Genomic DNA, 14671 nt, shown 5'->3' on the forward strand with positions numbered 1-14671 from the left:
CTGATGACAGATCTCTAAGTGCTTTGCACAAAGCAGGAACCAATCTGCATTTCCATGGGCAGCATCTGAGTCCCAGCCCTCATTACGTCCTCACTAAGTCAGCATTCCCATTTTTGAAAAGTTTTGTTAATTTTGCCTGTAAAAACGGTATTTCACTGCGGTTTTATTTTATAGTTCTAACAGCGATGGTGAATATCTTGTTAAAACCATTCATTAGTAATTCTTCTTTTGCACACTGTCAACTCGTGTCTTTTAACATTTACATATAAGGGAGATGGTAGAATCCACAATGGCGAAAGCATTCTCTATTAAAACCTGTCATATTCACAAACTACCCATCCCACGTAATTAGGATTTACCTACCAGACACTGGTCACAATGCTGTCCTGTCACCAGACGCTTACAGTAGCAGTAACCAGTCCCGGAATCACAAGGGCTCCCGCCAGGAATCGTTCCCAGAGGATTGCAAGCACAAGCTTTATTAAAGATAAAATGGAGTAAAGAAACACAAGCCGAGTGAGTCCGACGTAGTAGTCTGGATTTAGAACTGCACAGTAAAATGAAATTACGTATAGAGAAGAACTCCCCAACTTTCTAACAAACGTACTCACATTTACAGCCAAAGGGCTCTTCGGCACTTAAACCATAGAAGCCTTCCTTGCAAATATCACAATTTTCTCCTTCCACGTATAATTTACACCGACACTGACCAGCAATGAGACCAGCCGAAAAATCAGTGTAACTGTCACAGATTCCCCCATTCTGAGAGCCAGCTGGGTTGCAGGCACATTCTAAGAAGAAGGAAAAGCACCAGGTAATCCAGTGTGCGTGTCTGTATAAATACATATGTTCACTTCATCCCTCCAAACGTCACCGAAATAGACTAATGAAGCCCCACTACCAAGTACATTCCACTCCCAGCATCCCGTATGACAATTCAAGTGACAACACGGAGCCCTGAGAGGGTGGCAAGTGCCAGACGATCCAACTCGAAAGGTGACCTGGAAGAGGCCCCACGTCGTGGCCCTGTCCCCACATACGTTCACAGAGGTTCGGGTCTCGGATGTCCCTCTCCGGGTGCTGGAAGTAAAACGGTTTGCACTGCTCACAGTTGCGTCCCATCGTGTTGTGCTGACAGTCATCGCACACGCCTCCGCTCACGTTTCCGGTGGCCAGATACACCGCCATGTCAAAGTGGCACGAGCTGGAATGCTCGTTGCAGTTACACTCTGTGAGACAAGAGCAGCGGCAAGAAAAGACTTTTAAATCTACTTACCAATGCAGGATGGGGTTGGCAGAAACAAAACTAATTTTGGAAACTAGGGACAAAGTGCAGGCAAAGCGGCATTTAACAAGAAGGCGCTCATGGTGAAAACGGACACGTCCACACAGACAGTTTAAATCCTAAATCAGGCTGAAACCTTCCAAGTGTGAACTTTACGAAATAGATGCAATCTGCTGCCCTCTTTGTTAGAGACTGGGCTATAAAAAGTTGAAAACCCTCGGGGAAAGTGCCGTTGGAAGATTATCAACAGAAGGACAGCTGCCATCCATGGAGGATGCCCCTGGGTCCCGCTCCGGGGGGGACCGGATGGAAGGACATCGCTCACCAGGCAGGCTCCTGAGTCAAATGACCTCTGATTTAGTAAGGTCTGTTGAACAGCCAGCTAAGCCAGCCCTCTTGAGCACAGTCTGTCCTTCCTCTGGCACCTGCGACAGAGTTATCTCAGTCCCAGCCCACTTTCATCATCTTGCTCTCATGCTCAACAATCCACATCGATTCCTCTGGTCTTCTCACAATGCAGCTTCACTCAGCCTGGCCCTCAGGGGGCTCTATGCTCCAGGCTTGTCTGTGCAGCCCCCTGCAACAGAACATCCTGCAGAGAGGGCCTGTGTCTCATCCACTGAATCCTTGGTGCCTAGCCGAGTACTGCCCTTGATAAACTGGTTGAATTAAACCTCGGAATCTTTCCCAGCATAGACTCTGTGGTGGTCACAAGAATGTCCTTGGGGCTTTGTGCTTTGTGCTGTTCTCCTTATCTAAACTCCCCTTGCCACCCCCCCCCCCCCTTCTTGTCTTTACCTAAAAATCTTAACTATTCAAGCAAGGGCCAGCTGGTTGTACTTATTAGCAAAACCTTGACCACTCTAGCCCTCAGTGGTTTCTGAACTTCTCGAACAGTCCTTCTCAGTGGGGGCTGAGGCAGGAACACTCCTTGAGAGGAGGATAGGATATCACTGTGTGTGGGGTGGGGAGGAGTGGTGGTGTTTCAAACGACACCTCTGCCCAGAGAACACCACTGGGATGGATGGATGGAAATACGCCAGAGGCTGCAGCTGGGCTGGCACAGAAACAAGGCTGAAAACTCGACTCCCTATCTCCCAGCCCTTAATGATCTACCATGCCATGTTTTCCTTTCAGTTTTCTCTCAGGGTCATTTTGCCTTAAAAGCAATGTCAGGGACAACACCTCAGTCTTCTACTAAATCTGCCAACCACACAGTGCTGCTCAGTAAACATGAATTTATTAATTTAATTGAATGGATATTGTAAGTTTCATAGGAATATCAGGGGAAGCTGGGGAAAGGGCAGTAACTTTTCTTCTTTCTGCAAAACAGTGTACTATCAAAGCACCTCTCATCAGAAAATGGAGACTAGAGGCCAAGTTGATTCAAAATGTCCCTCTGACAGAGACTTACTTTTACAGGCATTGCTGTTTCGACCTTCAGCCGGTCTCCAAGGTAAGTCATGGTAGAAATCCATGCACAGCTCACAGTTTAAGCCCTTCGTATTATGCCTGCACATGCAGTGTCCATGAACCTTGGAAGTTATCAAAACAGGAAAGAGCAAAGTCAGAGACAGACTAATGGCCAGATTTTCGCCACCATCAATGGCAAACATAAGCCCCCTTCCTTACTGATCTCTAGCTCACCATGAGAGTTTCTTTGTTTTGATTTTGTCCCTCCCTGCAGTGAGTTCTAGCTCCTTGTGGATGGTGACAACTCCCATCTCTCGTAGTTCCTATTACATAATGGATGCTCACTAAATATTTTATTGAAGTATCTATGAAAAGAACCTAGGTGCACAAAATCAGTCACTTAAGAATTTTTTAAACAGCAAACTAGTTAAGAGTTAAGAAAAAATCTATTATCATAGAAATCAACAAACATCATAATATAGAACTAAACATATACACACCACCCAGGAACTAACTTATATTACGGCAAGTTTTACCACTAGGCCATGTAAAAGAAAGGTTTTTCTTCGCTCATTTGTTTTATTTTGTTTTTGACTGCAGGCACAGCACTTAAGTTTTCAACCAAGATGAGATTTTAAAAATTAACCATTTACCACATTTACATTTATTTTTTTCTTTAAGTAAGGAAATATGAAATCTCAGAAAAAGGTACAAATTAATTTGCTTTATGAAGGGCCTCCGGTGAGCTATGTTGCGTTGTCTGGCTGCAAGGCATGATTAAGACCTCCGAGGCATAAAGATGACAAATTCTTTTGGTCCATCAAATACACATGGACCCAGGCACCTCACACTTAACACTCAACACCAGTTTCTATAGAATGGAATTCAGGAACACAACAGACAGGTCCGCCCTGGACCCACTTTGACAGGCGTGCAGTCAGAAGACAAAAATCCTCTCATTAACGACGTGGTTTTGCACAGACTGGAAAACAGTTTCAAAGCACATGGCACAGGACTCTACAGTGTCCGACTAAACAATACAGTGTACTGTGGGACACCTGCGAGTGACGTGACTACACAACATTAGCCACACACCAGATTTGTTACACTGAGAAGGAAATACAACCTACCGAGCCTTCTCTGAAAGATGTAGCAAGAGGATTAGAAAGACACATCCAGCCTTTAGGCTCCGTTAAAAACTCAACTTTATCTATGCAATAAATCTTCTAACTGGAGCAAAGGGAAGGTAGACGTTTTAGAGAGTTGAATACACTCAATCCTGCACCTTCTTAGCTGAGGACTAACAGTCTTTGAAAAGGCAAGTGGCAAGTAAGCAAGACACATCCTTCATCAAGAAGGGAGGCCCAGTCTAGTGGACGGAACCCGGGGGCCAGGTGGGGAGTGCCAGGTTTGAATTTCCATCTGCCACTCACTTACTTAGGACCCTTTGGTAAATGACTTAACCCCTGGTCTCTTCTAAGGACAGTTGATTTAGTAAGTCCTGTCTGGCTTTAAAATTCTATGGATCTCGGGGCTGGCCCCGTGGCCGAGTGGTTAAGTTCACGCGCTCCGCTGCAGGCGGCCCGGTGTTTCGTTGGTTCGAATCCTGAGCACGGACATGGCACTGCTCATCAAGCCACGCTGAGGCAGCGTCCCACATGCCACAACTAGAAGGACCCACAACGAAGAATATACAACTATATACTGGGGGGCTTTGGGGAGAAAAAGGAAAAAATAAAAAAAATCTTTAGAAAAAAAAAATCCTATGGGTCTCTAAGAATTACCAGGTCACTTAGAAACTGGGAAAATACCCTAACTTTATCCATTTGGCAAATCACCCAAATTCCAAATTTTTAAAAGTACGTAATTCAAAAACACAGCATAAAAGTGAGAAAAAGAATGACATTAGAAGACAAAGAAACAAAGTCCATTTGATTCCTAAATGATGTCCCGCGGTTCTAGGTTCAAATTTCCAGTTTCTTGGGGCTGGGATCAGTTTATGCCTTCTAGCATAAAGACTGGAATGCTTGTGGTTTTTAATCTTCCCTAGAGTAAAGGAAGATGTGCTTATTATTTAGACAACTTTTTAATCCTTGTTGACTAAAATATCTACTGAGTAGTAGCCTGCAGCAACAATTTCCAAAAATTAATTCAGTGTTTATGAAATCAGTAGTCCGTACGTTCTCATAGTGCAAGAAAGTCAGCAAAGGGAAAATCAAAGTCTGGAAAAATAAAACCCCTAGAAAACGTCAAAGGCCTGAGGGAGCCTAGCTTCAATTTGCCATTTAGAATCCCCTGTATAGAGGAGAAAGCCACACCGAGCACTCGCTTACCATTCCTTCTACTTCTTCATCGAATCCATCCACCGGGGCACATTCACTGGCATGGCCATAGCAGAAGCAATTTCCTCGAACCACCATGTCATAAACTGCATAGTAATACTTTTCTCTGATTTCCATTCTGGAATCCAAAAGGTTATCTCCCAAAGTATGTAGTTTCACAAACTTGATTCTCAGGTTGGTGATTTTTAAGAGATCTATAAAGGTCACCGAGAAGATGAAAAGTCTGATAAAACAAGCAAGACTTCTTTCGCAATTACACAACATCATTTCTCTTTACAGAAAGGCATGACAAAGAAAACGGCTTAAGTAGGGGCCAGCCCAGTGGCACAGTGGTTAAGTGTGCGCACTCCGCTTTGGTGGCCCCAGGGTTTGCTGGTTCAGATCCCGGGCATGGACATATGCATCGTGTATCAAGCCATGTTGTGGCAGGCATCCCTCATATAAAGTAGATGCATATGGACGCAGATGTTAGCTCAGGGCCAATCTTCCTCAGCAAAAAGAGGAGGATTGGCAGCAGACGTTAACTCAGGGCTAATCTTCCTCAAAAAAAAAAAAAAGAAAAGAAAAAGGCTTAAGTAAAGTTTACCCCCTTTGTATGATCTTCATGACCATAATAGTAAAGTTTAACAAAATGTGACAGTCTCTTGAAGAAAGAAAAGTTCCTACCTTCTCTTCAGTTTAAGAAGAACGTCTATTCTGTGATGGATTTGTTTGCGGACTGATGTTTCAGGAAGAAGTGTGACAGTGGAGAAATTTAAGAATGCAGTTGTGTCATTGCCAGAACCCACTGGCACATAGTAATCCAAACTATTGCAAGACCATCTGGTTCCCACGGCAATTAGTGCCAGTCTCAAAATCAGAAAATTCCATTCAGGGGGAAAACGAGTTTATCAAAGCACTCCAATTTCATTATTATTATAAGATAGTTTGAGAGAAATAGTTTTGTGTTTATTTTTTGAGAGGAAAATACTATCTGAAGTTTCCCACCATTTAGATGAAACCCAAGTTACTAAAATAGATGTAAAACTACAGAATAACCACAATCCAGGGACAGAATTCTTAACCAAGTTTTTAAGTGATATTACAATCTATGACTTTTGTCTTAGTTTTACAATATAATTTATCAATACAATTACCAATATACTATCATGGCAAATTATTTTTTCCTAAATATCAGTTACTTATAGATCAATTTCTCATATTTTATCTTTTCTCCTTTTTCCTGGGTCTATAGACCTATGCTTATTGCAGAAGCTGGGCTATCAATTACATTCTATGGTAACTTGATAAACCAAGAGCCATTCAACCATCTCAACCAGTGTTTTCATTAATTACTAAGTTGCTCTGGCTGAGTGGGCCCCAAAAGGTTGATTAATCCATTTGCCCTCCCATTTAGCCCTGTAGCTTGAAACTGCTCCTAAGCTTTACTTCCTTTTCTGCGGGTGCATTCTCATAATGTACAACACAGGACAACAGGGTATTGGCCCAGCACATCAGATACTTTCAAAGCCCAAATCCAATTTTAAATACTTATAATATATGCATAGCTTACAATGGAGACTATAGACCTAGCTGTGGGTTGAAAGAGAAAGTCCATGAGTCTATGCATTCAACTTAGGCTCTTTGTAAAATCAACAACTAAACAGAGAAACCGTGGTACTCCTTAGCTGAATGGAATTTATGAATGCCAACATTTCCTCCTGCACAAATGCTCCTGCACAGAATGAGCACAAGCGCCTATTGACGAAAGACCAAACAACAAACTTGAAGAGCAGCTGGAGTATTTAGAAACCCTTGAACTGATCTTTGCGGAAGCCCTCGGAAGAGCAAATACACCCCCTCCACTCTCTCCTGCCATATTTAACAACCGCTAAGCCTGTATTGACTGCAGCTCCAAGAGGCAAAAATCTCTTCTGAAGTGAGTCTTAGAGGTTTCAACAATAGGGGCAAAGAGATATTGTCCCCTGACTAGAAAGTAAATCGAAAGCATGATCACTTAAAATGGATGCTTCTTTAACACAGAAATAGATTTGCTGATGCCATTTAACAAGAAAACACAAGACAATAATAATGGCAATAACATTCGCGGAGTTCCACGAATTTCACCTAAAAAGGAGCAGACCGGGAGTCCTTTTAGGGACTAGGCGGTGTTCGCCAGGGAGCTCAGGACATTTCTCCCAGCTGCATTTGGAGAGGACGGAGGGCAGGCCTCACAGAGCTCACTCAGAAATGGCACAGGGCTGGACATGCCATTAAATATTTGTTTTACAATAGAATGAATGAGTCAATTACAGACCAGAGACAGTCCGGGCCACATGTAAAATTGACTCAAGTCGGGAAACAGCACTCTTCTGGCAATATTCCCTGGACTTCTTCCATTCTGCTCTTCCATGCCTCAAGTGGGGAAATTCTGTGGGGCCTTGATTAAAAATAGGGCCATGCTCGTGCTACACTTGGGCAGCCCGGGTTTGGTTCCCTGGGTGCGGAACCACGCCACATCTCTGTCAGTAGCCATGCTGTGGTGGCAGCTCACACAGAAGAACTGGAAGGACTTACAACTAGAATATGCAACTACGGGGGCCAGCCCCGTGGCCGAGTGGTTAAGTTCATGCGCTCTGCTTCAGCGGCACAGCGTTTTGCCAGTTTGGATCCTGGGCGCAGACCTGGCATCACTCATCAAGCCATGCTGACGGTGGTGTCCCACAAAGCAGAACTAGAAGGTCCTACAACTAGAATATACAACTATGTACTGGGGGGCTTTGGGGAGAACAAAAAAAGATTGGCAACAGATGTTAGCTCAGGGCCAATCTTAAAAAAAGAATATACAACTATGTACTGAGGCTTTGGGAAGGAAAAAAAAAAAAAAGGAAGATTCTCAACAGATGTTAGCTCAGGGCAAATCTTTCCCAGAAAAAAAAAAAACAGGGCCATGCTCAGCTGGGAAAGATGAGCAGGAATCAGCCCCACCTCTGCTCACTGAGTGTCCCTCAGCAGCAGGGGAGGGCATCTCCTCCTTTCACTCTGACACATGGGACCAAGTCTACAAAGGTCCTGAGTGACAGCTGATGGCAACATCAACATCACCAACAGCAGCAGCTTCAATTTATTGGACACTTTCCATGTGTCACTTTGGTGGGTCATTTATATACATTAACTCATTGTCCTTCCCTAACAACCCTAAGGTCAATATTACTATCTCCGTTTACAGATGAAAAAACAGAGGCTAAAAAATAGCTTCAAGTCAATGACTTGCCCAAGGTCACATGGCCATAATACACCAGAACTGGGATGGAACCCAGGTCTGACTCAAAGCCCATCCTTTCAATTAGTGCACACTCTGCCTCCCAAGATCAAAATGTAATTCTGTGAAAACAGAGGCGTAGTTGCTGAAGGTTAGAAAGAGCTCTGAACTGAGAATCCTAACATACGGGTTCAGGAGCTGACTGACACTCAATAGCCATGTCACCTTACACAAGGTTATGCCAACTCTCTGAGCCTCAGTTTACTCTTCTGTTAAATGGAAATACAGCCCTCACCTTATTGAGCATACTGAGCATGGCTTCTGATTTTTCCCCAATATTCTTTCTTGTCTTCTTCCTTTGACAATAAGAGCCGTCGCTGAGTTTTAGAGAGGACATGGCCACCTGGCTAGAGATGTTTCCCACCGTCTCCCACGGTGTAGCCACATGACTAATTTTGGCCAGTGGGATGTGAACAGAAGTGATGTACAACTTGCACATCACTTGCCGTTCACGTCTTCTCCTCCCACAGGTTGGGATAAGGACAGGGAGGTGTTGGGCCAGCTCTAACTATGTGCATCAAGACTATAAGACAGAAGGAACCTGAGAACCTGGGCGACCTAATTTAGCCAGATTTAGCAATAAAAATACAAAATGCTCAGTTAAATTTGAATTTCAGACAAACAGTTAATCATTTTTCACTATAAGTTGGTCACAAGTATCACACAGAACACAGTTAGACCAACCACAAATATTGCAGGGCATATATTTGGACTAGTCACAAATAGTACACGAGATATAGTTATACTACAAAAGTAGTTTGTTGTTGAACTGCAATTCAAATTTAACAGGGTGTCATCCTGTATTTTATTTGATAAGCCTACTTACGGCAACTGAACTACATTTCTTCGCTGGAAACCCCTCTGGGTAACTTCTTAAGAGAGAAATAAACTTCTATTTTATTTGAGCCACTGTGTCTTGGGGGACACTTTGTTACAACAGCTTAATCTATACCATAATTTATATATATATATTCTATGTATAAGATATATGTTATATATATGTTATACTGAGCAATAAATTAGGTATTATGACCAGCATAAGTGTCTGAGTACTTAAGACATAAATCTTTTACTCTTATCAAAACATGTTCCCCATCAGTGAGGACTTTGATTATGCCAAGTTCAGGAGCTTCCAGTAGGGCACTGCAGAGAAGGAAGGAAATGAAGAGGGTGGAGTTAGCACTCAATATTTAGTGCTCTGGGTAAGAGTTCGCCCATGATTGCTGTTTTCCATCAAGCCTTCTATGCAAAAACAAGCTTACTCTGTATCCTTGGACTATAAGGATCTTCTATTCTGAAAGCAGGATCTAAAGCACGAAATATCACCTAAAAATAGATAGAAGAGTAATTGGTATTCTTGCAATGATCAGAAACTAGATTCTCAAGTAGAATGCAAAACAAACATAAAAAGCAAACAAACCTCTCCTTCTGTTGAGGGTTCAATGTCAGAATATCGGGAGTCACAAATTATGTCATCGACTTTTTTCATGGGGCCGGTGGAAATGCCTGGAAACGAGCTCTCGCAGTCGTAGGCAAAGTATCTGTATACGCCCCACGTCTTCCCAAAGTCAGACGAGCGCTCTATCAGCATGGCGGCCGGGCGGAACGTCTAAGGGTGGGACAGAAAGGCTCATTGGCTACTTTTTACTGGTCATCTGTAGTTTTTGTAAACCTCAGAGGAAAATATCACTCAACTGTGTGCCACAAACCCTCACTGCATGAGGTTCGTATTTCAGACTGCGGCTGGATTTCAAATAGTTCCAGCTGTTCCACGAGCCTCTTCTTACAAGGAAAGTGCCTATCCTCTACATTTTGCACTTTCTCCCACTATACCAAAGATTAGGATGCTGCTTCTCTTTAGAAGCTGATTATAAGCAGGTCTTAATAGCAGATAACTTTTGGTATAGTCACCATGCCCACAGTACAACTGGTTAGTTTCAGTGCTCATCCTTTCATTTGTTCATTGAATCATTCAATAGACATGTAATGACTGTTACTCAGTACCAGACAGGGGTCTATGTGCTGCAGTTAGTCCAATGAAGTGCAGACAAGGGCGTAAATCATTCACAATACAATATAGCCAACACCACAGTGGAGTCATATGAGGTGTGCTTTGGGAAAACAAGAGGAAGGAATTACTAACTCAAGAAGCTGGGGAATCCTGCAATTCTGCTCCCAACTATACACCCCAAAGAACTGAAAACAGCGACTCCGATGGATATTTGCACGTGAACAATCATAGCAGCATTATTCACAACAGCCAAAAAGCAGAAACTCCTCAAGTGTCCATCAACAGGTCAATGGATAAATAAAAGGAGGTAGATACATGCAATGGAGTATTATTTGGCCATAAAAACGAATGAAATTCTGATACTTCCTATACCATGGAGGAACTGTGCAAACATTATACTAAGTGAAATACGCCAGATACAAAAGGACACATATTATATGATTTCACTTAAGTGAAATGTCTTGAATAGGCAAGTACATTGAGATATAAAGTAGATTAGAGGTTATGAGGGGCTGGAGGGAAGGGGTAATGAGGAGTTATTGCTAAATGGTACAGAGTGTCTATTTGGGATGATGAAAAAGTTCTGGAACTAGACAGCGATGATGGCACAACATTGTGAATATACCTAATGCCACTGAACTGCACACTTAAAGATGGTTAAAAAAGCAAATTTTGTGTTACGTCTATTTTACTGCACACACAAAGCTAGGGAATGCTTCAGAGAGAAGATGGCATCGAATGGATCTGAAAAGGGTAAGTAAGTGTCTTCCAGGCCGGGCGGGGGAGGAGGCTGACAGAAGTTTACACAAGGAAAGGGGAACTCTGAAAGATTTAAGTGGACAGAATGAAATGATCAGATTGCATTTTAGAAAAATAACCCTGTAGCAGACCAATTGGACCCGGAAAAAACAAGAGACAAGAAACCAAGTGATAGAAAAAAGATGAAAGTTTCAACTCAAGCTTTACAGTATGGATGGAGAGAAAGGGATGGAATTGAGGTCTCTGAAAATTGAGTGAAAGTAAAATATATTAAATTGCACTTGGTGATTAATTAGATTTCAGTGGCAAGGGAGGGAGAGGAAAGAAACACGAGCATCTGAGCTTAGGCAGCTGGGGGCACTGTGCTGTGAATACAACAAAGACACAGAAGAGAAGTGAAGGCATTTGGGTTTGGACTAGTTACACGTGAGGTATCCACATGGAGACGCCCACTGGACAACTGGAAACAGTGCTCTTGCACAGAGCTGCAAGAATGGACCTTGCAACTTAGATTTAGGAGTCATTGTATACATACAATATTTGAAACCTCCAAATATATAATTCCTCCCCCCCGCCGCCCCCAAAAGCAAAGGGCAAGATAAAAGAAAGCGAAAGTCGGTGCTCCAGGAAAATGCATCAGCAAAGGACCAGACAAAAAAGAGAGTCGTGCCAGGAACTTTCATTACATTTAATCTTCTCTTATAGGCTGAATTGTGTCCTCCCAAAATTCTTATGTTGAAGACCTAATCCACAGGATCTCAGAAGGTGACTGTATTTGGAGACAGGGCCTTTAAAGAGGTAATTAAGGTAGAATGAAGTCCTCCAGGTGGGCCCTAATCGACTGACTGGTGTCCTATGAGAAGAAGAAATCAGGATACAGAGTACGGAGGGAAGACCGTGTGAAGACACAGGGAGAAGACAGCCAGCCACGAGCCCAGGAAAGAAAGAGGCCACAGAAGAAACCAACTCTGCTGACACTCTGATCTCAGACTTCCAGCCTCCAGAACTGGGAGAAAATCAATTTCTGTGGTGGGAGCCGCCCAGTCCGTGGTACTTCGTGATGGCAGCCCTGGGAAGCCACACACCCTCACCACACATTTGTCTTACAGATGAGGAAAATGAGGCTCACAGACATTAACCGACTTGCTAGCTATCGGCAGAGCTCAGATCAAAATCCTAGCCGAATTAAGACCAAACCTATCTTCCTGCCTCACTGGCTAATGACATCATACAAGACTGAAACATGGATGTCAGAGAGGAAGGAGTAAGAAGACAAGAAGCTTCGGGGCCAGCCCAGTGGCATGGTGGTTAAGTTCGCGCTCTCTGCTTCAGTGGCCCAGGGTTCACTGGTTCAGATCCCAGGTGCGGACCTATGTACCACTCATCAAGCCATGCTGTGGCAGGCATCCCACATATAAAACAGAAGAAGATGGGCATGGATGTGAGCTCAGGGCCAGTCTTCCTCAGCAAAAAGAGGATTGGTGTCACATGTTAGCTCAGGGCTAATCTTCCTCAAAAAAAAAACAAAGACAAGAATCCTGGAAACTGAGGCAGGATGGAGACTTAGGAGGGTGTGGTGAATGGGGTCAACTGGAAATAACAGAATGAGTGCTAAAAAGAGGCAAATGCTTCAACACCGAACAGGGTCAGTGCCTTTCAGGAAGTGGAAGTCAGATGACAATGGAAGATCAAGCAAGAGAAGCCAACCCAGCAAATGGACTCTGAACTCACTTCTGAATTAAAACCATGGCTTGATAGAAATTTGGGTGACAACTAATGGTGAAAACGAGTAACTCCCCAGACTTCTGTGTACCTCCCTTAATAATCCTGATGGTCTTTCTCACTGATAAAGGAGATAAGAGTAAAAAGATGGAAGGTCACATTTTGACACATTCTTTGACTTACTCACTTACCAGTTGCTCAGGTTTTTATTGTTTTCCTTGTTCCGAAATACAAGAAAATGACACTTTATTAAACTTGAGAGTATTAGACTAAGAGTTTTAAAGTAAGGGCTAAAAAATCCAGTAACTAACTGAATCAGGGCAAACTCCCCAGGAGACTGGTCTCCTGGGTGGCAACACTTGGGGAGACACTAGGCTGATGTCTCTGTGTCACAAGGGAGCAGACAGGAAAAGCCTTACAGCCAGATCTGACTGTGCTTCCTTCTCTCTTCCTTCTGGTAAATTCTGAGTCCCCAAGGGCCATTGGTGAGTTATCCAATTTCCTGTAGAGTTAAGAAGCTGCTGGAAACTGGAACAACACCTTTTACCAACCTAAAGGAAGCCTTTCCATGCTCTTTGCTCAGTCATCAACCTTCCCAGCCTCACAGTGCTGCACTGTTGCCTCTGAATTTATACCACGTAAAAGAGCTATGAGTGTGGGAACATCTGTCTACACAAAAAAACATGCTGTGTATATGCTAAATGAGTTTTGCTAGCCTAAGAAAACCTAACCCACTTAGCAGTCAGCCATCTCCATGGCAAACACGGGCAAGAATAAACACACAGGCTTAACCCCCATCCCCTTCCTGTGCTGTTAACAGTATCGCCGCCCTCCTAGTCACTCAGCTTGGATGCACAAGTCAACTTTCATTCATCCCTCTCCTTACTCCTCCTCTTCCACCGTTCTGGTTCTACTCTTTCTCCAGCGCACGGCTGAACTTTTCATCCTAAAGGGTCCAACTGTCTCCCTCAGAAAACAGGCTCGTCCTCTCAGCAATGATTCTCGAAGGCTGCAGTAGAAGAGTAACAAGGTATGGCAGCAAGGGGATGTGTGTGATTGGAAAAGGCTTCCCCAGTAAACCTTCCAGGACTCCTGGGTTGCCGGAGCTCCCTTCCACTCGAGAATCACACCAGCCTTTGCATGAACACCCGCACTCTCCGAAGTCAGCCCTCCATCCATGCTGACTCAACAAGAGGCCCCCACGGTGCCCTCTCTTCTTGCTGACCCTCCTCTGCATTTCCTCTGGGCTCCCTTCCTCAACCACAGGTCTCATGTCCTTGTCAATGGCTCTCTTTTTCCTATAAACTTCATGCTCCTCAGCAAGGAGTCAAGGTCCTTCTGGGAACCCTCATACCCTGCTGGTGGGAATGCAAACTGGTACAACCACTATGGAAAACAGTATGGAGATTCCTCAAAGAACTAAAAATAGAACTACCATGTGACCCAGCTATCCCACTACTGGGTATCTACCCAAACAATTTGAAATCACAAATCCAAAGTAACATATGCAACCCTAGGTTCATTGCAGCACTATTCACAATAGCCAAGACATGGAAGCAACCCAAGTGCTCAGTGACCGATGACTGGATAAAGAAGATGTGGTATATATACACAATGGAATACTACTCAGCCAGAAAAAAGACAAAATCGTCCCATTTACAACAACATGGATGGACCTGGAGGGTATTATGTTAAGTGAAATAAGCCAGACAGAGAAAGACAAACACCACATGACTTCACTCATATGTGGAAGATAAACAAACACACGGACAAAGAGAACAGCTCAGTGGTTACCAGGGGAAGTGGGGTAGGAGGTGGGCACAGGGGCTGAAGGGGAG

At 43.6% G+C, this 14671-nt stretch overlaps 1 protein-coding gene across 1 annotated transcript in view; it reads right to left on the reverse strand.

Moving 5' to 3' along the window:
• The window catches only part of LAMB1 (laminin subunit beta 1), a 69718-nt gene that overhangs the window by 45006 nt on the left and 10041 nt on the right, over positions 1-14671 (reverse strand). Inside the window, exons 6-12 of the mRNA XM_023638902.2 lie at positions 9762-9950; positions 9604-9667; positions 5032-5234; positions 2700-2820; positions 1041-1229; positions 612-791; positions 364-476 (exon numbers count right to left, since the gene is read on the reverse strand). Of these exons, the coding sequence (XP_023494670.2) occupies positions 364-476; positions 612-791; positions 1041-1229; positions 2700-2820; positions 5032-5234; positions 9604-9667; positions 9762-9950 (1059 nt within the window). The remainder of the gene's footprint in view (positions 1-363; positions 477-611; positions 792-1040; positions 1230-2699; positions 2821-5031; positions 5235-9603; positions 9668-9761; positions 9951-14671) is intronic.

Source organism: Equus caballus, chromosome 4, assembly GCF_041296265.1.
Source record: "Equus caballus isolate H_3958 breed thoroughbred chromosome 4, TB-T2T, whole genome shotgun sequence".
Classification (NCBI taxonomy): Eukaryota; Metazoa; Chordata; class Mammalia; order Perissodactyla; family Equidae; genus Equus; species Equus caballus.